The sequence below is a fragment of the Coregonus clupeaformis genome, chromosome 12 (assembly GCF_020615455.1).
Source record: "Coregonus clupeaformis isolate EN_2021a chromosome 12, ASM2061545v1, whole genome shotgun sequence".
Lineage (NCBI taxonomy): Eukaryota > Metazoa > Chordata > Actinopteri > Salmoniformes > Salmonidae > Coregonus > Coregonus clupeaformis.
In genome coordinates, this window is record NC_059203.1 from 60955350 (window position 1) to 60979856 (window position 24507).

The following is a 24507-nucleotide window of genomic DNA, read 5'->3' on the forward strand; positions in this document are numbered from 1 at the left end:
GTGTCTTTTATACAGGTAACGAGCTGAGATTAGGAGCACACTCTTAAATGGAGTGCTCCTAGTCTCAGCTTGTTACCTGTATAAAAGACACCTGTCCACAGAAGCAATCAATCAATCAGATTCCAAACTCTCCACCATGGCCAAGACCAAAGAGCTCTCCAAGGATGTCAGGGACAAGATTGTAGACCTACACAAGGCTGGAATGGGCTACAAGACCATCGCCAAGCAGCTTGGTGAGAAGGTGACAACAGTTGGTGCGATTATTTGCAAATGGAAGAAACACAAAATAACTGTCAATCTCCCTCGGCCTGGGGCTCCATGCAAGATCTCATCTCATGGAGTTGCAATGATCATGAGAACGGTGAGGAATCAGCCCAGAACTACACGGGGGGATCTTGTCAATGATCTCAAGGCAGCTGGGACCATAGTCACCAAGAAAACAATTGGTAACACACTACACCGTGAAGGACTGAAATCCTGCAGCGCCCACAAGGTCCCCCTGCTCAAGAAAGCACATACACATGTCCGTCTGAAGTTTGCCAATGAACATCTGAATGATTCAGAGGAGAACTGGGTGAAAGTGTTGTGGTCAGATGAGACCAAAATGGAGCTCTTTGGCATCAACTCAACTTGCCGTGTTTGGAGGAGGAGGAATGCTGCCTATGACCCCAAGAACACCATCACCACCATCAAACATGGAGGTGGAAACATTATGCTTTGGAGGTGTTTTCTGCTAAGGGGACAGGACGACTTCACCGCATCAAAGGGACGATGGACGGGGCCATGTACCGTCAAATCTTGGGTGAGAACCTCCTTCCCTCAGCCATGGCATTGAAAATGGGTCGTGGATGACAATGACCCAAAACACACGGCCAAGGCAACAAAGGAGTGGCTCAAGAAGAAGCACATTAAGGTCCTGGAGTGGCCTAGCCAGTCTCCAGACCTTAATCCCATAGAAAATATGTGGAGGGAGCTGAAGGTTCGAGTTGCCAAACGTCAGCCTCAAAACCAATAGAAAATTGTCAATAAAAGCCAGAGCTTGCTCAGGAATGGCAGCAGGCAGGTGTGAGTGCATCTGCACACACAGTGAGGCAAATACTTTTGGAGGATGGCCTGGTGTCAAGAAGGGCAGCAAAGAAGCCACTTCTCTCCAGGAAAAACATCAGGGACAGACTGATATTCTGCAAAAGGTACAGGGATTGGACTGTTGAGGACTGGGGTAAAGTCATTTTCTCTGATGAATCCCCTTTCCGATTGTTTGGGGCATCCGGAAAACACCTTGTCCAGAGAAGACAAGGTGAGCACTACCATCACTCCTGTGTCATGCCAACAGTAAAGCATCCTGAGACCATTCATGTGTGGGGTTGCTTCTCAGCCAAGGGAGTGGACTCACTAACAATTTTGCCTAAGAACACAGCCATGAATAAAGAATGGTACCAACACATCCTCCGAGGGCAACTTCTCCCAACCATCCAAGAACAGTTTGGTGATGATCAATATGATGGAGCACCTTGCCATAAGGCAAAAGTGATAACTAAGTGGCTTGGGGAACAAAACATCGACATTTTGGGTACATGGCCAGGAAACACCCCAAACCTTAAACCCTTTGAGAACTTGTGGTCGATCCTCAAGAGGCGGGTGGACAAACAAAACCCCACAAATTCTGACAAACTCCAAGTATTGATTATGCAAGAATGGGCTGCCATCAGTCAGGATGTGGCCCAGATGTTAATTGACAGCATGCCAGGGCAGATTGCAGAGGTCTTGAAAAAGAAGGGTCAACACTGCAAATATTGACTCTTTGCATAAACTTAATGTAATTGTCAATAAAAGCCTTTGACACTTATGGAATGCTTGTAATTATACTCCAGTATACCATAGTAACATCTGACAAAAACACTGAAGCAGAAAACTTTGTGAAGACCAATACTTGTGTCATTCTCAAAACCTTTGACCACGACTGTACAAATGTGTCTGCGAAAAACAGGCAAACAGAAAAGTGTCTATGTGTCACGTTGTAAAATGATTAGAAGACAGCCGCAGGAATACGTATTAGGGGTTTTATTACTCCACCCAACAAACACGTATCTATATACAAAAGGGATGTAACCCAAACCAAGAGCGAGGTGTAACCTCTACACAGTACACGGGACGAGACCCGTAAACAACAAGAGCACAATACACGGTACTCATGAGACCAACGGAGATGGGACAATAATCGACAAGGACAATGGGGAACAGAGGGCACATACTAATCAGGGGGAATGGGAACCAGGTGTGCGTAATGAGACAAGACAGTCCGGGGTTCAAATGGGAATAGAATGTCAGATATTTCGTTTATTTATACAAAAGATTGTGTTATCACTGTGCTTCATCTAATAGCAGAACCAAATTATCCAGATTGCAGTTGAGATTACATTAAAAGTATACGGTGCAAGTGACCAATGCCATTCGAGATTCTGCGCAGATTATTACATTTACATTTTAGTCATTTAGCAGACGCTCTTATCCAGAGCGACTTACAGTTAGTGAATACATATTATTATTATTTTTTTTATTATTTTTTTATACTGGCCCCCCGTGGGAATCGAACCCACAACCCTGGCGTTGCAAACGCCATGCTCTATCAACTAAGCTACATCCCTGCCGGCCATACCCTTCCCTTCCCTGGACCAATTGTGCACCGCCCATGAGTCTCCCGGTCGTGGCCGGCTGCGACAGAGCCTGGATTTGAACCAGGATCTCTAGTGGCACAGTTAGCACTGCGATGCAGTGCCTTAGACCACTGCGCCACTCAGGAGTCAGATATATTATTACACATATTATTATTACAGCAATTGTGAAGATCTCCACAGATCTGCGACTACCTATGCATGATATCTTGAACAGGGTTGGAAATGAACACCAGCCAAATGCGGATAGATTTTGTCATTGGCGGGTAAGAATGTCTATTTCACCAGCCACGCATTTAGGAACAGTTATTATTTTATCCAAAGCCCACATGTAAAAAGTTGGTCGAATTGACAAGGCTACTAAAGTGTGACTTTGTCTTAGTGTTTCTTTGCCAGTTACATTGTTTTGTTCACACGCTAGGTTGTTTTCAATGTTTGTTTGAGTTTGCTGCAACTGTCTGCTGCTAGGAAGACATCGCAGTTTGAGATTGCTTTAATCACAGACAAGTGATAACAACCCGTCCCTTAAAAAAAAAAAAAGTTTACTAATGAACTTGTCATTTCTTATCATTAAAACACTCAAATATTTTCATTGTTCTCCTAAATGGATACTGAACAAAAATATAAATGCAACATGCAACAATTTCTAAGATTCTACTGAGTTACAGTTCATATAAGGAAATCAGTCAATTGGAATTAATTAATTAGCCCTAATCTATGGATTTCACATGACTGCGCAGGGTGGGCCCAGCCAATCAGAATGGGTTTTTCCCCACAAAAGGGGTTTATTACAGACAGAAATACTCCTCAGTTTCATCAGCTGTCCGGGTGGCTGGTCTCAGTAGATCCTGCAGGTGAAGAAGCCGGATGTGGAGGTCCTGGACTGGCTTGGTTACATGTGGTCTGCGGTTGTGAGGCCGGTTGGACATACTGCCAAATTCTCTAAAACAACGTTGGAGGCAGTTTATGGTAGAGAAATTAATATTCAATGCCAACTGCTTGCTCCTTCAAAACTTGAGACATCTGTGGCGTTGTGTGACAAAACTGCACATTTTAGAGTGGCCTTTTATTGTCCCCAGCACAAGGTGCACCTGTGTAATGATCACGCTGTTTAATCACCTTCTTGATATGCCACACCTGTCAGGTGGATGGATTATCTTGGCAAAGGAGAAATGCTCACTAACAGGGATGTAAAAAAAAAAAATTTGTGCACAACATTTTTGAGAAATAAGCTTTTTGTGCGTATGGAACATTTATGGGATCTTTTATTTAATCACATGAAACATCGGATCAACACTTTACTGTTGTTGCATTTATATTTTTGTTCAGTATACAGTGGGGGAAAAAAGTATTTAGTCAGCAACCAATTGTGCAAGTCCTCCCACTTAAAAAGATGAGAGAGGCCTATAATTTTCATCATGGGTACACGTCAACTATGACAGACAAAATGAGATTTTTTCCCCAGAAAATCACATTGTAGGATTTTTAATGAATTTATTTGCAAATTATGGTGGAAAATAAGTATTTGGTCAATAACAAAAGTTTCTCAATACTTTGTTATATACCCTTTGTTGGCAATGACACAGGTCAAACGTTTTCTGTAAGTCTTCACAAGGTTTTCACACACTGTTGCTGGTATTTTGGCCCATTCCTCCATGCAGATCTCCTCTAAAGCAGTGATGTTTTGGGGCTGTCGCTGGGCAACACGGACTTTCAACTCCCTCCAAAGATTTTCTATGGGGTTGAGATCTGGAGACTGGCTAGGCCACTCCAAGACCTTGAAATGCTTCTTACGAAGCCACTCCTTCGTTGCCCGGGCGGTGTGTTTGGGATCATTGTCATGCTGAAAGACCCAGCCACGTTTCATCTTCAATGCCCTTGCTGGTGGAAGGAGGTTTTCACTCAAAATCTCACGATACATGGCCCCATTCATTCTTTCCTTTACACGGATCAGTCGTCCTGGTCACTTTGCAGAAAAACTGCCCCAAAGCATGATGTTTCCACCCCCATGCTTCACAGTAGGTATGGTGTTCTTTGGATGCAACTCAGCATTCTTTGTCCTCCAAACACGACGAGTTGAGTTTTTACCAAAAAGTTCTATTTTGGTTTCATCTGACCATATGACATTCTCCCAATCCTCTTCTGGATCATTCAAATGCACTCTAGCAAACTTCAGACAGGCCTGGACATGTACTGGCTTAAGCAGGGGGACACGTCTGGCACTGCAGGATTTGAGTTCCTGGCGGCGTAGTGTGTTACTGATGGTAGGCTTTGTAACTTTGGTCCCAGCTCTCTGCAGGTCATTCACTAGGTCCCCCCGTGTGGTTCTGGGATTTTTGCTCACCGTTCTTGTGATTATTTTGACCCCACGGGGTGAGATCTTGCGTGGAGCCCCAGATCGAGGGAGATTATCAGTGGTCTTGTATGTCTTCCATTTCCTAATAATTGCTCCCACAGTTGATTTCTTCAAACCAAGCTGCTTACCTATTGCAGATTCAGTCTTCCCAGCCTGGTGCAGGTCTACAATTTTGTTTCTGGTGTCCTTTGACAGCTCTTTGGTCTTGGCCATAGTGGAGTTTGTAGTGTGACTGTTTGAGGTTGTGACAGGTGTCTTTTATACTGATAACTAGTTCAAACAGGTGCCATTAATACAGGTAACGAGTGGAGGACAGAGGAGCCTCTTAAAGAAGAAGTTACAGGTCTGTGAGAGCCAGAAATCTTGCTTGTTTGTAGGTGACCAAATACTTATTTTCCACCATAATTTGCAAATAAATTCATTAAAAATCCTACAATGTGATTTTCTGTATTTTTTTTTCTCAATTTGTCTGTCATAGTTGACGTGTACCTATGATGAAAATTACAGGCCTCTCTCATCTTTTTAAGTGGGAGAACTTGCACAATTGGTGGCTGACTAAATACTTTTTTTCCCCACTGTATGTGTGCTTCTACATTTCTACTTAGGAGCACATTATGTACTCTTTGTAAAAAAAAAATCAGCATAGTGCCCTGAACTATAATAATACAATTTGACGTATCACTCAGCATTTTGTGGCAGGGCAGGCACTTTGTTGATTCTTGATGTTCAGTTGTAGAAATGCTGATTGGTTAAAATGTGCAGGTCACAAAAATGTAATGAAATCAAGCAATATACCCCATTACTTCTTACTAGCAATACTAGCAATTAGAAAGCATGCTCATCCGTTTTGTTGGTGTGATTTCTGGTGTAATTATGGCAGGAAAATATATTTTGGCTGGTAAAAAAATCTGAGCGTCAACATAAAAGACAGGGTTGTGATGGTGGAGTGTTTGGTGGATACTAGCCACACAGTGAAGCAGCTAGTCTCTCTCTGTAACTCACCCACTCCGGAACATTCACTGTCTTCTTGGTAAGCAACTCCAGTGTAGATTTGGCCTTGTGCTTTAGGTTACTGTCCTGCTGAATTGTGAATTCATCTCCCAGTGTCTGGTGGAAAGCAGAATGAACCAGGTTTCCCTCTAGGATTTTGCCACTGCTTAGCTCCATTCCGTTTCTTTTTTATCCTGAAAAACTCCCCAGTCCTTAACGATTACAAGCATTCCCATAACATGATGCAGCCACTACTATGCTTGACAATATGGAGAGTGGTACTCAGTAATGTGTTGTATTTGCCCCAAAACAAAAGACTTTGTATTCAGGACAAAAAGATAATTGCTTTGTCACATTTTTTGCAGTATTACTTTAGTGCCATGTTGTAAATAGGATGCATGTTTTTGAATATTTGTATTCTGTACAGGCTTCCTTCTTTTCCCTCTGTCAATTAGGTTAGTATTGTGGAGTTAATACAAGGTTGTTGATCCATCCTCAGTTTTCTTCTATCACAGCCATTACCTCTGTAACTGTTTTAAAGTCACCATTGGCCTCATGGTGAAATCCCTAAGCGGTTTCCATTCTCTCCGGCAACTGAGTTAGGAAGGATCTGTATCTTTGTAGTGACTGGGTGTATTGATACACCATCCAAAGTGTAATTAATAACTTCACCATGCTCAAATGGGTATTCAATGTCTGCTTTATAATTGTTTACCCATCTACCAATAGGTGCCCTTTTTTGCGAGGCATTGGAAAACCTCCATGGTCATTGTGGTTGAATCTGTGTTTGAAATTGTAAATAACACAGGCTGTAACAACAAAATGTGGAAAAAGTTAAGGGGTGTGAATACTTTCTGAAGGCACTGTATGTACTGTAATGATCTTGAAAAATGCCAATAGATTTATTTTTGTCCAAATTATTGAAGGGACAGGGTTAGACACAGTAATAAATACATTTTAATAAACCCTGCCTGTTTTTGGATGCCTGTTGTTGGTCAATAAGAATGTTGTTTAATTTCTTAATTTGATAGGCATTAGCAAGCCAAAAACTCACTCAATTAGTTTCTGGTTCCACTCTCTTTGATCTAGACCATTCTACTGGACGTTTGTGTTTGTTAGCTACAGTGTTAGTTTGTTACAGCTCCAGTGATAATGTTAGCTCTTAGCGGCCTCTCAGTTCTTCTGCCCTGTTAATCTTGTGATGCCACGGACCATATTGTGATGATGCCCGTTGGTGCCATGGGTGCCAGGGAAAAAGGGAATACTAGTGCCAGTGTGTGCCAGCACTGCCCGTTGGTGGCAGTGCCATTCAGGGGATCTCTCTCCTCACAAGCTCGGTCCTTTCTGACTGAACTGAAGTGGCCTCAGGAATGTTAATTTGAATTGGAGAGGAAGAGTTCTCAGGAGACTGGACTGGACGGACTGTACTGCTCAGAGATACAGTACAGGGGGGGGTCTGGATTGGACAGAGTGTACTGCTCAACCAACAACAAAAACTGTTAGCTACTCTCTCTGATACACAAAACACAACACTTTGATTATTGATCATTCTCCTCTACATAGCAACCACAAGAAAACACTACCCCAGAATGCAGTAGCCTACACTGCGTAAAAGGTCTTCTGAAAAGGTCTTCTGACCATTCCCAAATGTTCTCAATTGCATAACCTGCTTTTCCAATGGCACAGGGCAAGAAAGTGGCAGTAAGGAAATCAAGTCAACATACTTTCATCATCATTTATGTTACAAATCTCTAGTCATTTTAGATCTACATAACAACAGGAAGGCCATGGCATGGCAGGGGAGGGACACAAAAACATTGTTTGCTTATGGTTGTGGATTAGGTTTACCGCAAGTAGTGCTTAGACCAACTGTCAAGTCAAACTAGCTCAACTGTCAAGTCTTGACCAGGATTAAATAGTGCAACTGTCAAATCAGTGTGTGTGTGTCTACTGTATGTATGAGAGCAGATAAGGCTGTTAGAGGTCTCAACGTGCCTGTCATCTACTCCTACTTCCTTATTAGAGAGAGGAAGAGGTCTGCTAACAGACAGTTTCTACAGAGGTATTTATAGGGAGAGAAAAGGGAAAAGCAGACCAATACCACAGTTCTACTTTTATTCTAAAGCTCTTAGGGCCTGAATCAGGGTTGAGATAAGCGACCGCTACTCTGAATTCCACGTAAATCATTCCAAGATGTCAATGGGAGACTTCTGAGAAAATGTAAGTATGTAAATCTCAAGTCAAAATATCTCCCCAAAAAGAGCTTTGCCTGTTTACACATTCTTCCCTTTAGCTGTCCTCCTCTGTTGTAATGTAATGATGGTGATATGAGAGACATGGAGAGGAGAGGAGGTGAACCAACCGAGCAAAGTCACTCTCTCCAAATGGATCTGGGATCCAGAGGTCTTTTTAAACATCACTTAGAGGTTTTTTCCACACTGCTAGTTAGATGTAAACAGAGCTGTGATTAGTGCAGTGGGTGTTGTCATGTCATCCGTGGGTGTTGTCATCATCATGTGAGCTTGTGGCTGCAGCAGAGGAGACTGGAACCACAGAGATGGGACAAAAAGTAGTTAAAATAGCTGGCCGGAGTTTTTCCTCCACAATATCCATCTCATGATTTTTCAGGGCGTTGTTAAAATGTGAATATACTGTATCTTTGATAACCGCGTCTTTTTCATCTCCTTTCTAATTCCCATCAACATGTACCCCTGAGACATCGAAAAGCTATCGGTCCCTCCCAATATCAACACACCAAAGATAACAGAACAGCCATCAGTCCCAGACACAGCAGCTTCAGAGCAGTTTCACAGCCATCACATAGTATCACTGGGAGCTAGACAAGGTCTCAGGACCTCAGCTCTCATGACTATTGCTTGGAGTGTAATAGTCGACAGACAGGAAGCACCTCATCCACAGCTTCAATAGGGACTGAGTTAGAACAACGTGTAACGTTGACAAGGATGGTTCTGGTCTGAACTGTAACTGACATAGGAAGCGTCATGGCAACCCATGGATAAGCAGTGGAAAAGAGGACAGAACACACATACGTAAAAATACTTGTGTTATTTCATTATATGAGAGCACACACAGTACTGTATGTTCACATTAGTGAGTGTGACTAACTGACTGCAGGGTAAATGCTGTGGATGATGCTGTGGTTGAATCACACACAGAGAATTCCCCTGTAGTACACAGCAAACAAAACATTAAGCCAAAGTTCAAACCATCATCAAAGCAATTTCATTACTGTAGCTAGGCTATGTAGGCTATATTCTCTAGCTAGACATTAATGTGGCTACTGGCCAGGCTACGCCCTCTAGCTCTCTTCCCTCTATAGCTAGGCTAAGCACTAAGTAGTCAGCCTCAATAGTCTCCTTTATTTTCTGAGAAAGCCCAGTAAGTGATTATTCATATGGGGGATTTTTATTAGCAACTTCTCACTCACTCTCACGCTTTATCTCCTTCTCCCTGCCCCAGTCTCTGTTGATCCCTTTGCCTTTTTTCTCCCCCCTCTTTTTACCTACAACCCTCCCACTGCTCTCTCTCTCTCCCCCCCGGTCAGTGAGTAGCAGTATAGGAGCAGAACAGAGGTACTGAGCCCAGATTAAGAGAACCCGACAATCCTCAGTTAGCCAGCTGCCACAGAGACTGAGTGACTGACTGGGACTCACTTTCAGTCACGCCACACACATTGTACACTGTTTACGCTCTAGTCAACCAACACATACACGCACGCATGCACAGTTGCAGGCAAACACCATATAAAAAAAAAAAAATTGTTGTAAGGATAAGGCTTCGCTGTACCATCAGTTCCCGAGCGCAGATTTGTTGACGTCATGCTTGCACCATTAATAAAGTGAAAACCGCTTGTTTCTAATCCAAACAGTTCAAAAGATCTGACCCATATTACCGGCCCAAAGTTATTTTTATTTTTGTCATTTTACATTTATAAACCATGTCGCGGACCGTTCTAGAACTACTCGCGGGCTGCATTTGTTTTACACCTTGTAACATTTGGGGGCTCAGAAAGAAAGGAAAAGGCTTCTTCAGGAGATCAATGATAACAGCAGTGAATGAATGAGAAATGTCTTGCATGTTGTCATCACACACTTGACGCTCTTAGACTGTGTACAATTTCAATGCAATGCATCTCAATAGGGGATAGTGCTGCTTTTACATAATGTAGAAACCAAATTTTTCACAAAGGACTTTTTCACTTCAATGACAGGTATTTATATCAACTTTTTTGATTTTTATAATAAACAAATGTATTTACAGGGCTACATATTAGTTTCTAGGTCCCCAGGTGCTCCAGAAGTACCAGTGTTACCAATGAAACATTTCAATTTAGAGCCTTTACCACAACACACTACAAAGCAGACCACACCGTAGTACTAACAACACACCACAACACGCAGTACACCACACCACAGCACACCACACCGCAGTACACCACACCGCAGTACACCACACCGCAGCACTAACACTGCAACAACACAACACACCACACACAACAGCTCAGCCCACAGCCAATCTGGATATGCTCAGCATAGTCCAGTTCACCTGTAATCAAGTTTAAAATGACATCGATGTGTAACTGTTGCGAGTTTGTTTATTTGTTTACAAGACTAGTAGGGACACAGTAAGTGGTGGCCTGGAAAACAGCCCACTGACCTCACAAATTGTGGATTACAAACAACAACAAACAAAAAGCTTTTAGTCCAGTTCTACGAACCACCAGTTCTCTATTTGTGGAACAACACTGAAAAGTGTACTGTTTTAATCCGGAATAAAACCCTACATAAAAAAAAAGAGTATATAATTTATTCGTTCTGACCTCTATCCAATCAGGCCTGATTCCAAGTCAACACCATCTCCTACAAATACAGTTTATCATCTTGGATTGGATTATATACAATCTAATAAAACATTCCACAACAGACATATCCCATGTGTTCCAATGCCTCTACATTCTAAATGTAGCACAGATAGAACACTAATTTGAATATAGACTGTTTGACTGAAATCATGAACGCTAATAATGTGTAGCATACTGCATAAAAGAGTAAAAAACTGAACTTTCCTCCTCCATAGTCTGAATTTAGAAAGTGCCTCAGGTCGTTTTACATACAGATACAGAAGGCAGTTATCATTTAATCTAAAGAACATTGAATGAAACATACAACAGGTAGCCTGTATGCTGTTATGTCACCATATGTTTATAATATGAGACACTGACTGAAAGGACAGAACAGCAGCACCAGTTTACCTAAAAGGCAGAGTCTGGTCAAAAGTAGTGCACTATGCAGGAAATAGGGTGCCATTTTTGGATGTAATCGGTTAGTTACAGGAAGTCATCAACCCTATCTGAACAACTGGGCAGTATTACTCATTCCATTTTTTTTTTATGTAGCAGCAGCACTATGGCTGGGTTTCATCTGTAGTGTAATGACGACATCTATTAAAATCTAATGATAGACCCTGGGATGATTCGGTTGGAGTGGAATAAGCACTTTACAGTTACTGTAGAGGGGAAAATATGATATAATCCATATACTGCTTTTTACTACCTCACTTCATCAGGACACAACTAATGGTTTCTCCTTGACCCGGTCTTTTTCATCACTGTTTGGGGTGCACTGATGGTGAAATGATCTGTATGCGTGTACGTGCATTAGTGTGTGTGTGTGTGTGTGTGTGTGTGTGTGTGTGTCCTCTCTTCCTACCTTCGTCAGGGTCGTTCCGTGCCGACGCCTCTAATAGCGCCACATTAGCTGCAAACGACACATGTCGTTTGGCCTCCATGGCTGCGGCATGATTGGCGTTCCTCCTCTTGTCCGCCTTGCGCTTCTTGTTCTGCATCTCCTTCTCATAGACGGCCCATCTCTTCAGCTGCTGCGTGCGGCGCTTCTGGGCAGCCCTTAGTCTTTCCAGGCTAGGCACCTTATCCAGTTGCTGCAGCTCGTTCAGAAGCTCCAGGTGGTTGGCCATGGTGGGGACGGGTTGGACCAGGGCTCAAAGGGGGACCAGGGGTTGGAGACTGGTACTAGCGTGGGGGGCTGCACCTTCGGCTGTAGTAGCCGACTCCCATCATCAACATCCTCACCACCAGGACAGTTGTGACTAGACCATCTGCTGGGGGGGAATGGGGGAGGGGGGGGTATGGTGAGAGAGAGAGAGCACGAGAGAGAGAGATGACATCAACTTGGAACTAAGACACTTTTCCAAGAATATGCGCTGCGGAGGCTAAAAATACATAACGGAACTACATGTATACTAGGCTATTTTAAATTCCAGCTGTTGAAATGTCTGGGCTTAAGAAAATACTTTCAACAGTATACAGTGGTACTCGTAGCTTAGTAAATGCCACAACGACTTTGCTATTCCTTGTTGTTTCAGCAAGCTTAATGCCCGTCTGTTCTCTTGTTTCATCTGATTAGAGTGTCCTTCCCTCAACAGTAATCTGTTACATCATACTGTAGTACACACACACTAGACAGTACACACTCCCTCCCTCCTGTAGTACACACTCACTAGAGAGTATGTTCAAAGACAGTACACACTCCTCCCAGTCCCAGTCCCTAGACAGGCAGTCAACCACACTAGTTATTGGGTACAAAAACACAGACACTACCTACATTACACTACTAGTGTTCAAACATTCAAAATCAATTTCTTCTTACTGTATATAAACAGTACCAAAACAAAATATCCAGAAAAATGCATATTCTTTTGAAAAAATGCAATACCTCATGGTTTGCGGTTGTGAAATTATGCAAACTAAATTAATTAAAAATGGACAACTTGCAAGCAGTAGGCGTATTGTACAGTGTCAGCCTGTGATAGGAGGGCAATTTCATTCCACGGTAACGGAATTACGCATTCGGAAAGTATTCAGCCCTCTTGACTTTTTCCACTTTGTTATGTTACAGCATTATTCTAAAATGGATTAAATAAAAATTGTCCTCCTCGATCTACACACAGTATTCCATAATGACAAAGCGAAAACAGGTTTTTAGAAATGTTTGCAAATGTATTAAAAGTAGTATTTTATGAGTATTGCTATGAGACTCGAAATTGAGCTCAGGTGCATCCTGTTTCCATTGATCATCCTTGAGATGTTCCTAAAACTTGATTGGAGTCCACCTGTGGTAAATTCAATTGATTGGACATGATTTGGAAAGGCACACACCTGTCTATATAAGGTCCCACAGTTGACAGTGCATGTCAGAGCAAAAACCAAGCCATGAGTCAAAGGAATTGTCCGTAGAGCTCCGAGACAGGATTGTGTCGATGCACAGATCTGGGGAAGGTTCCCAAAAATGTCTAAAGCATTGAAGGTCTCAAAGAACACAGTGGCCTCCATCATTCTTAAATGGAAGAAGTTTGGAACCACCAAGACTCTTTCTAGAGCTGGCCGCCTGGCCAAACTGAGCAATTGGGGGAGAAGGGCCTTGGTCAGGACTGTGACCAAGGACCCGATGGTCACTCTGACAGAGTTCCCCTGTGGAGCTGGGAGAACCTTCCAGAAGGACAACCATCTCTACAACTCTCCACCAATCAGGCCTTTATGGTACAGTGGCCAGACAGAAGCCAATCCTCAGTAAAAGGCACATGACAGCCAAAAGGCACCTAAAGGACTCAGACCATGAAAAACAAGATTCTCTGGTCTGATGAAACACAAAATTGAACTCTTTGGCCTGAATGCCAATCGTCATGTCTGGAGGAAACCTGGCACCAGATTGATGAGGGGAAAAAGATTGATGTAGATTGATGAGGGGGGAAAAAACTATAATCCATTTTAGAATAACGCCGGAAATTCAAGGGGTCTGAATACTTTCCGAATGCACTGTTAGCCAAACAAAAACCATTGATTTCAAAGTTTAACAAAGCATACAACTCTATGCACTAGGACTACTTTGACAATTTCCAGTGAAAACTTTACAAAAACTAATTTAGTGGAAGAACTGTGCAGATGCAAACTTTGGTAACGGAATTACGGTAAAATCTCGGTCAGTTTTTTATGTGACCACGTTTTCCAAAAACTCTGTTAAATATCTACAGAAAGAATAGGGTGTCTGCTATGACATGGCACCTTGAGCTTGAAAATATATATTTTGGTTATTGAATTATAGTAAGTAAAGTGAATTTACACCCGGTAATGAAATTACATCATGGGTCCCTGACCTGTAGGACACAGAAATGCATAATTATGGATATGAATGTCATTCTCCTCATGTTTCACAAGTTTGGACATCACAGCGCAGCACAGCAGAGTACAGTACAGTACAATACAGCACAGTAGAGTAGGGTAGAGTAGAGTTTCAGTACAATATACAATGTACCGCCCAAACTTGTGAAACATACGTCTATGATAGGTTTGAAATCTGGTCCAGTTTGGTCAGTCTGTAGACGTTAACATCAAGGCCAGGGTAGACTGACCAAATTTCAACTACCTTTCAACGTCCATGGACGTCCGGTGCTCTCTCATGTGTCAGTAAGAGCTGGGAGAGGGGACATTCATTGGAGAGAGGGAGAGAATAGAGAGAGGGAGAGAGAGAAGGAGGGGTTGTCCAGACTCACTGTTTTAACACTCTTGGTTTGACCACCAGACAACAGAAAGAGAAAAAAACAGTTATGAGCTGAACTTAACAGTATGCCAGTGGAAGTCAGGACAGTAGCAGGTGGCCCAACTGTGGTTTGTGACTATTATGATTTCCCATTGTAGCCGAACCGTTGTACATTTTTCTGGTATGCTGTTGAAACCAGATGATGTCAGCCTCAGTACATTCATTAGACTCTAGTAACCACATCCTGGCCTCATCCACAGTATGTCTCACTCACTCACTGTTCACCCACAACACACTATCAGTCAGGTGGATGTCTGTGACTGTCATTTTACCTCAGAACCCAATCTTGCATGCACTGGCCAGATACTCGATTAACAGTCTGTCATGAGAGACTGGCTGCTATAATATCAACGGCAAACATGGTCAAAACTTCATCATCATCATCATCGGATAGACTACCTATCCTCAAAGGCCATACACTATCTGTATGGGAAATCATACCGAGGCACGGAGTTGGACATCCTCCAACCACTAGCCATGATGTGACAGTGCAAGGGGTTTACATTGTCTAGGCCAGGACTGCCCAACCCTGTTCCTGGAGAGCTACCGTCCTGTAGATTTTTGCTCCAACCCTAATCCAGCACACCTGATTCTAATAATTAGCAGGTTGATAAAGATGAATCAGGTTAGTAACACCTGGGGTTGGAGCGAAAACCTACAGGAGGGTAGCTCGCCAGGAACAGGGTTGGGCAACCCTGGTCTAGGGGGTCGGGAATAGACAATGACAAAGGTAAAGGCACAGGGGAAAGGAGTGCAGGGCAAACACTGGCTTTTATTTTTTTTAAAGCCAATTCAATCCTGTCTCTTTCAGAGCGATACAGGGTCAGACTTTAAAATGAGAAAACAAAAGCATGAAGTCGACAGGACTAGTCAAAAGCTTAAGCGCTAGTAATAATTTCAGTCGTAATCATATCATCCTATTGAAATCACTGGCCACTTTAAGAAATGGAACACTAGTCACTTTAATAATGTTTACATATCTTGCACTACTCATCTCATATGTATATACTGTCCTCTATTCTATAATATTCTACTGTATCTTAGTCCATGCCGCTCTGTCATTGCTTGTCCATATATGTATATATTCTTAAATTCCATTCCTTACTAGATTTGTGTGTATTAGGTATATGTTGTGAAATTGTTAGATATTACTTATTAGATATTACTGCACTGTCGGAGCTAGAAGCACAAGCATTTCGCTACACCCGCAATAACATCTGCTAAACACGCGTATGTGACAAATAACATTTGATTTGATTTGATCCATACCTCACGTGACGTGCACTCTCCAGAACGCGCTCTCCATTAAGTCTTTAGGCAATTAGAGAGCTGCCACACCCCCGTGCTCAGCTGGAGGTTGTCCCCTAGCAAGCATTCCTCGTGCTGGCTATGCTTGGCCCTGCTGCACCACACATGGTTAATGATCAATATGAGCAAGTTTACCTCATTTCCCCTTGGGGATTCATCTAGTTAGTATCATTTCTCATATAGGCCAAATAGGATTCTGTAAATTAAGAAGCCTATGTTTTCCACAGTTCAGGTCGCAGATCTATTAGGCAGTTGGTTTCACAGAGTTTCCATCTAGAAAATGCTTAGCATTGCAACCAACCACCTGAAAATACAGCCCCCTTTCAAGCTGCAACTGCACAGAAATCCCTGCAACCGACCAAATGATAAAGCCTGAAATCAAGTGGTGGTGTTGTCTTTGACACTGTGCCAACCTTTAAACACATTCACAGCTGCTACCTCAGTAGTAGTGATGGGGGGAGGGGGGGATTGATAGTTATATATCACAATATTATTTTGGCCGATATTGTATTGATACCTTACATTTTACATTTTAGTCATTTAGCAGACGCTCTTATCCAGAGTGACTTATAGTTAAGTGAGTGCATACATTTTTCTTACTGGCACCCCGTGGGAATCGAACCCACAACCCTGGCGTTGCAAGCGCCATGCTCTACCAACTGAGCTACAGGAGGCCCTAAGTATCGATTTGTAGCTTTTGTGAAAGAGCAAAGTTAGAAAGATATGGCATATAGAAGCAAACCGGATGGACATCATGAAAATGATTGGAGAGGTTGAGGATGTCCAGGAGTAAAAACAAACAAAATAGAATTATTGTAAAATTGTCCATAACATTTCTATAGTATGTATATGCTGGAAGTCGAGGCCTAAGCATTGTTGTTCACTAGTTTACTCCAATTAGGGAAGGGGTGGTGGGGTTGGAAAGTAATAAAGGGAAATATATTTTTTTAAAGGATATATGTGTATGTATGTATGTATGTATGTATGTATGTATGTATGTATGTATGTATGTATGTATGTATGTTATTATATATGCGAGAAAGAAAAACATATGGGGGATTGGAAGTGATGCTGACATTTACATTGATGGAAGTTACAATCTATCTGCAATATTAAAGCTGATCTACCCCCCCCCCAAAATGTTTTTTTGATTTGTAAATGAAAATATCTAGTGATATTTTTTGTTGCTAAGTAGCGTTAGCTAGCGCTAGTCAGCTGTACTTGCACCAAAACGCAGGTATTTTTCATCATATAGCTTGTTCTCCATCTTCTTTTTAAAGTGAGCCAACATGTTTTCAGCACTTATTTCCATGACTGATAAAAACACATTTTCTCACACTCTCTCGTCTCTCTGCAGCAGTGGGCAATATGGTTGGAACATCAAATTGTAGTATCGAATCGCAATACATATAGAATCGTGAGAATCTCAACACATATCGTATCGGCACCTAAGTATCGTGATAATATTGTATCGTGAGGTCTTTGGCAATTCTGAGCCCTACTCTGTAGGACGTCCATTAAAGGAAAATTCCACCCATAAACTATTAGTCCATTGTTGATATAGTCCCAAAATGTTTTGCATGTCAGCAATCACGTTTTCAAGATATAACTTTCAAAATACAGAAATACAGCCAATAGTTTGCATCATATAATGCTAAATTCTTCATACCGGCTGTATGCATTTTGAAAGTTATATATCTTGGAAACTTGTTGACATGCAAAACATTTTGGTCAACAATTGCCTAATGAAACAAATACAAAAAAATATAGTTTTTGGGTGGAGTTTTTCTTTAAGTGATGAGGGAGAAACGGAACAGAAGGCATTCATTTTACAGCACAGTGATTTAACCAAGATGCCAAACTGGGAAATAGAAATGCACTGATGCAGTTTAATATGTGCTAGATTTCTACATTTTAAGGCACAGAAGAAAATCCCAATGGATATTGCTCAGGAGACTACTGATAATGGAGTGTGTGTGTGTGTGTGTGTGTGTGTGTGTGTGTGTGTGTGGACACGTTTTACTATACTTGTGAGTACCAGAAGTCCTCACAAGAATAATAAACCAACAAACAATCAGAAACTTGTAAAAAGGTTATTTTAGGGTTAGAATTAAGGTTAGGAGTTAAGGTTAGGGGAAATGGGATTTTGAATGGGAATCAATTATTGGTCCCCAAAAAGTCTTCACAAGTATAGTAAGTCACAGCTGTGTGTGTGTGCGCGTGCGCGTGTGGGTGTGTGGGTGTGGGTGTGTTCGACTGGGCTGTTCAACTGATTTCCCCTCAAGTGGTTAACTGTCCTATCACAGGGGAAAACCATGTAGATGCATAATAATGCAGTGACTAACACACACACAATGCAGGCCGTGGGTGAATTAAATCAGGTCTTGTATATTTTATTAGCAGGCGAAGTGGGCAGTAAAGTGAATTAGCATCTCTCGTGCTGTGTGACAAATAAGAAATGTCCACTGTTTGTTCTGCTCAGTCTGAACGCTAAATAGCGTCAACACAGGGCAGGAGGACCTGCCTCTGATCAAATCACAGGGAGAGTAATTACGTTACCTACAGTGATTCACACATACACAAGCATGGATGTGGACACACACAGAAAACACTGTACATAAACACACAGACGTGGGCAAACACCGTATACACACAGACACACAGAAACCTGCTGTACTGTAGCCAACTGCTGGTGCCAGTTATACACCCTTCTGCTTCTCCTTGCCCTGTGTAGTCTTCTCCTTGCCCTATATAAAACTAGACAGTGATTGTGTGTGCACATTCTACAAACATCAGAGAAATGGTTCCAGAGAGTTTTAAACTTTTAACTCAGAATTCTGATCTCAAACAGAGGACAGTTTGGGCTTACCCGGTCATTGGTCAGGACGGTCCAATCAATCACAGATTAAAGCCAGAACAGATCAGATAAGATCAATTAGGCAGCAGATTTCAGTGTTACCAGAATTGGCCCACAAGAAAAGCAGATTCAATTCATCTGTTTAATCTCATGTATGTCACACATATTAAAATGAGAGATGCTTTCAAATATCCTGAACAGAATATTATAAACTGGGCTATCTGGACACTCCCAGTGTATTTGTCATGCAGTGTCATTGTGGTCCAATGCTCCTGTATTGATCACCACTGCAGTATAGCACATTTAGTGGTTCAACTACCTGCTGTCTGTCTGTCTGTCTGTCCTCCTCTCTAATATCTCTGTTAAGCGGTCAACAGACTCTACAGAAGATTCGGAGCACAACAAAGTACATGAATGTCGTTTTACGTCACACAATGGGCTGCTCCTTGTAAAACATAGCCTACGTCGCTCACAACAGCTTTTTGCCCAGATCCAAATCTGTGACTCTATGGAGGGTTCATTGCGATGCCGTGGGGGCAGTGTTGTGTAGGCGATGAAGCTGCGCTGCTTGGTTCCTTGATCTGATATACATAGGCTATGCATCAAAGTAGCATTTTGCATTTACAAACAATAAACCAAACATTGTAGCCTTATTAGAATCCCCTCCAAATCGTATTTTGTTGAGAAGCAATAACTACGTGATTCCAGGCTATTTTGAAACGGTAAAAACATTGGGATAATGTTATAGGTTACACTGGCAAGTATAAGAATATTTGCCAGGGCATATTATAAGTATAAATCTGATTATTACACATGGAGATGTGGGAACCTAAAAAGGCTAGCTAGCTTGCTAAGTTTTTAGCCAGGCTAAAGCCAGCTAGCTACTACTAACAAGGGAAGATGAATGTGACTCTTTCTTGCTTTCACCACAAATGAGAAGACAAAAAAAATAATAAATAAACTGCTATCGCCCCCTTGTGAATGGGAGTCTAGGAAACACAGACTGAAGAGGGTATCCTGTCACCAAAAGGTGCCTGCTGCTCCAAAATCAGACTACACCCGTGCGACTACAACGGCGTGAAGCTTGTATCAGCCTTTAGCCAGCTGGGTCCAGGCACGTGCACAGATGGGGGATACCTGTGCCCGAGCAGCAGCCCTTTTGCCTTCCCACTCGCCAAGTGCCCTTTTGAGTGATTGTATGTATATGTATATGTATGTATATATATATATTTTTTAAACTGTATAATATATATATATATATATATATATATATATATTGTATACCGTTTTAAAAAATTGTATACAGTTTTTGCCGTTGTTCTGAACCCACTGCCCCCAAGTCGGCCTGCCATCGTCAAGTTCGCTACCCACCACCCCTACCTCGTCCGTTGGTCTGCCCTGTACAGAGCTCGCTTGCGCCCGGTTGTGCATTTTCCCCAGTCTGCCCTGTACGGAGATTGCACGTGCCCGGTATCCAAACATGCATGGTTTGAGATGCGGTCACCGGTCGTGTGTGTGTAGCAAGCTACCTAGTGTAAATATCAACAGTACTGCCACAGCAGCATAACATTTTATTCACACTTGATAACATCATCATCAATATTCCGTCTGGTTGGCTAATACGCGCAGCAGAGAGAAAAAGACAGAGAGGAGAGGCTGCATCTAAGACGATCTGACCCAACTCAATCCCGTCTTCAGCCATATATCATGAGTTAGACGACTATGAATATTATATAATGACGTTATTATAAGAGCTTTGAAGATAAATCAGTGAACAGAAAATCCGTAACTAGCAGATTTACAATCAACATAAATGATCAGCTGATAGGCTGCTCTCTTTTTCCGATGTCAATCATGTCTTTAGGAGGCACTGTGACATGCTTGCTTACAAATTGTTGTGAGTGCAGAAATATAGGCCTATGCTCAAACATTTAAAGACAATTCTCTACAGAGGCAGATAGTATGTTATGATTTCAAGATATGAATTATTATGCCGGTTGGGTGCCCTTTTTTCATTTTGAGCACCTGCCCCCTGAAAAGGTCTGTGCACTGCCCTGGCTGGGTCCCTGTCATCACCCTCTCCAGCAGATCAACAGTGTGGCCATCTTATTACATCACACAGATCAGTAGCCCATGCCCTGCTCATGGCCATCCTATATCACACAGATTGACACGGCCACCCCCAACTGCAGCTGTAGCTCTCACTCTAACTCTCCGTGTTTCCACCTGACAGAAATCAATAAACCTAATGGATGGGACAAAGACAATGGGACTACACAAGAGCTGAGAGAGAGAGCTGCACCAGGAAATGGCTGAGATATGGTTTAAAAACATGCTTCTATCATCACATAATGGAGTTAAGAAAAAATACAAAGACAAACTTATTCAAGAAAGATCAAGTGTAATATATTATAAAAAATAAAGCAAACTGGATGGAATATGGGGGAAAATGCACCAAATTATTTTTTTATCTTCAACATAGAAATGCTACCAAAAATAATTTCCTGAAACTGGTTACAAATGACAGAGTCACCCATGATTCACCAAATGATATTTTGAAGGAGGAAGCAAAGTACTTTAAGCATATGTTTTCATTTCAGTCACCTCCATCTCCTCTAACTGAAGCTAATTGTAGGGATTTTTTAAAATATTATTAAATATATATATATATATATACAGAAAGACTCATGTGAAGGTGGTCCTCTGTAGCTCAATTGGTAGAGCATGGCGCTTGTAACGCCAGGGTAGTGGGTTCAATCCCCGGGACCACCCATACGTAAAAATGTATGCGCACATGACTGTAAGTCGCTTTGGATAAAAGCGTCTGCTAAATGGCATATTATTATTAAGGTCAAATTACAGAGGAGAAACATAATTTTTTGAAAAAATGTTTAAAAAATGTATAATCTTCGAAAATGATATCATCGGTAGGACTCGTGGAGTTATGTCGCACATGCAGCTAACAACAACATATGGAAATGTCTGCTCTACCCAAAATTACAACCAAATAATTGCAGCACAACCGCAAAAATGGAAGAGGAAAGTGGAAGGGGGAAAAAGTAAGGAACTTGTCTGTCGCCCTGTATAAAAGACCATAATTGGTTAAAGAAAATTGTGATAAATAAAAAAGTATACCAGTTTCATTCAAGGATTGACAGCCGTCCCATATAGATTGCAAAATAGTTGGGAAGAGATTTTTGACGTACCGATTCCATGGCATAGTGTTTATGAACTGATAGGCAAAACGACACCGGATTCAAAACTTTTTCAATTTAAATTACTATACAAAATTCTTGCTACCAATAGAATGTTATTTATATGGGGGATACAATCTTCCCAGCTCTGCAGATTTTGCTGCGAAGAGACAGAATCATTTGATCATTTGTTTTGGTACTGTCCTTTTGTAGCTTGTTTTTGGTCACAGGTCCAGGAATGGCTGAAGGATTGCAATATTTACCTGGAGCTAACCCTGCAGATAGCACTACTGGATGATCTGAAAAGTCATAGTCAAATCGATCAATAATATAATAATACTTTTAGCAATAAAATGTATTTTCAATTTACAATCTGTAGAAACAATGAGAATAGAAGGGTTCAGAACTTTTGTAAATCGTCACAGTACAGTTGAAAAATATGTGGCAAATAGAAATCCAATATGGATGGTGTTAAGAGATAGATGGGAGGTGTTGAATGGAGCTGAACGATGGGACTAATAACAACTAACAACAACTAATAACAACAAGATAACTAATGTAAAGCATACTGTGTCCATAAAAGTATATAGGTTGAGAGCTTTTGTGAAAATATATGGCATATAGAAGCAAACCGGATGGACATCATGAAAATTATCGGGAGAGGTTGAGGGTAGAGGAAGTTCAGGAGTAAAAACAAACAAAATAGAATTATTGTAAAATTGACTGTGTCCATAAAATGTATATAGTATGTATAAGCTGGAAGTAGAGGCCTAAGCGTTAGGGCAGGGGTGGTGGGGTTGGAAAGTAATAAAAGGAAAATATATTTTAAAAAGGGAAATGTATATATATATACACCTTAGCTAAATACATTTAAACTCAGTTTTAGGTCAGTTAGGATCACCACTTTATTTTAAGAATGTGAAATGTCAGAATGATAGTAGAGAGGATGATTTATTTCAGCTTTTATTTTTTTCATCACATTCCCAGTGGGTCAGAAGTTTACGTACACTCAATTAGTATTTGGGAGCATTGCCTTTAAATTGTTTAACTTGGGTCAAACGTTTCGGGTAGCCTTCCACAAGCTTCCCACATTAAGTTGGGTGAATTTTGGCCCATTCCTCCTGACAGAGCTGGTGTAACTGAGTCAGGTTTGTAGGCCTCCTTGCTCGAACACGCTTTTTCAGTTCTGCCCACATATCTTCTATAGGATTGAGGTCAGGGCTGTGATGGCCACTCCAATACCTTGACTTTGTTGTCCTTAAGCCATTTTGCCACAACATTGGAAGTATGCTTGGGGTCATTGTCCATTTGGAAGACCCATTTGCGACTAAGCTTTAACTTCCTGATTGATGTCTTGAGATGTTGCTTGAATATATCCACATAATTTTCCTTCCTCATGATGCCATCTATTTTGTGAAGTGCACCAGTCCCTCCTGCAGCAAAGCACCCCCACAGCATGATGCTGCCACTTCCGTGCTTCACGGTTGGGATGGTGTTCTTCGGCTTGCAAGCTAACCCCTTTTTCCTCCAAACACAACAATGGTCATTATGGCCAAACATTTCTGTTTGTTTCATCAGACCAGAGGACATTTCTCCAAAAAGTACGATCTTTTGTCCCCATGTGCAGTTGCAAACCGTAGTCTGGCTTTTTTATAATGGTTTTGGAGCAATGGCTTCTTCCTTGCAGAGCAGCCTTTCAGGTTATGTCGATATAGGACTCTTTTACTGTGGATATAGATACTTTTGTACCCGTTTCCTCCAGCATCTTCAAAAGGTCCTTTGCTGTTGTTCTAATGATTGATTTGCACTTTTCGCACAAAAATACGTTCATCTCTAGGAGACAGAACGCGTCTCCTTCCTGAGCGGTATGACGGCTGCGTGGTCCCATGGTGTTTATACTTGCGTACTATTGTTTGTACAGATGAACATGGTACTTTCAGGCATTTGGAAATTGCTCCCCAGGATGAACCAGACTTGTGGAGGTTTACAAAAAAAATTCTGAGGTCTTGGCTGATTTCTTTTCATTTTCCCATGATGTCAAGCAAAGAGGCACTGAGTTTGAAGGTAGGCCTTGAAATACATCCACAGGTACACCTCCAATTGACTCAAATGATGTCAATTAGCCTATCAGAAGCTTCTAAAGCCATGACATCATTTTCTGGAATTTTCCAAGTTGTTTAAAGGCACAGTCAACTTAGTGTATGTAAACTTCTGACCCACTGTAATTTTGATACAGTGAATTATAAGTGAAATAATCTGTCTGTAAACAATTGTTGGAAAAATTACTTGTGTCATGCACAAAGTAGATGTCCTAACCGACTTGCCAAAACTATAGTTTGTTAACAAGACATTTATGGAGTGGTTGAAAAACGAGTTTTAATGACTCCAACCGAAGGGGGGGGGGGGGTTAAAATGAAAAGTAACAGTCAGTATCTGGTGTGGCCACCAGCTGCATTAAGTACTGCAGTGCATCTCCTCCTCATGGACTGCACCAGAT

At 41.6% G+C, this 24507-nt stretch overlaps 1 protein-coding gene across 1 annotated transcript in view; it reads right to left on the reverse strand.

The window, feature by feature from the left end:
- The window catches only part of LOC121578699 (protein phosphatase 1 regulatory inhibitor subunit 16B-like), a 118862-nt gene that overhangs the window by 75634 nt on the left and 18721 nt on the right, over window positions 1–24507 (reverse strand). The window contains exon 2 of the mRNA XM_041893089.2: window positions 11748–12153. Within this exon, the coding sequence (XP_041749023.2) occupies window positions 11748–12012 (265 nt within the window). The 5' untranslated portion in view covers window positions 12013–12153. The remainder of the gene's footprint in view (window positions 1–11747; window positions 12154–24507) is intronic.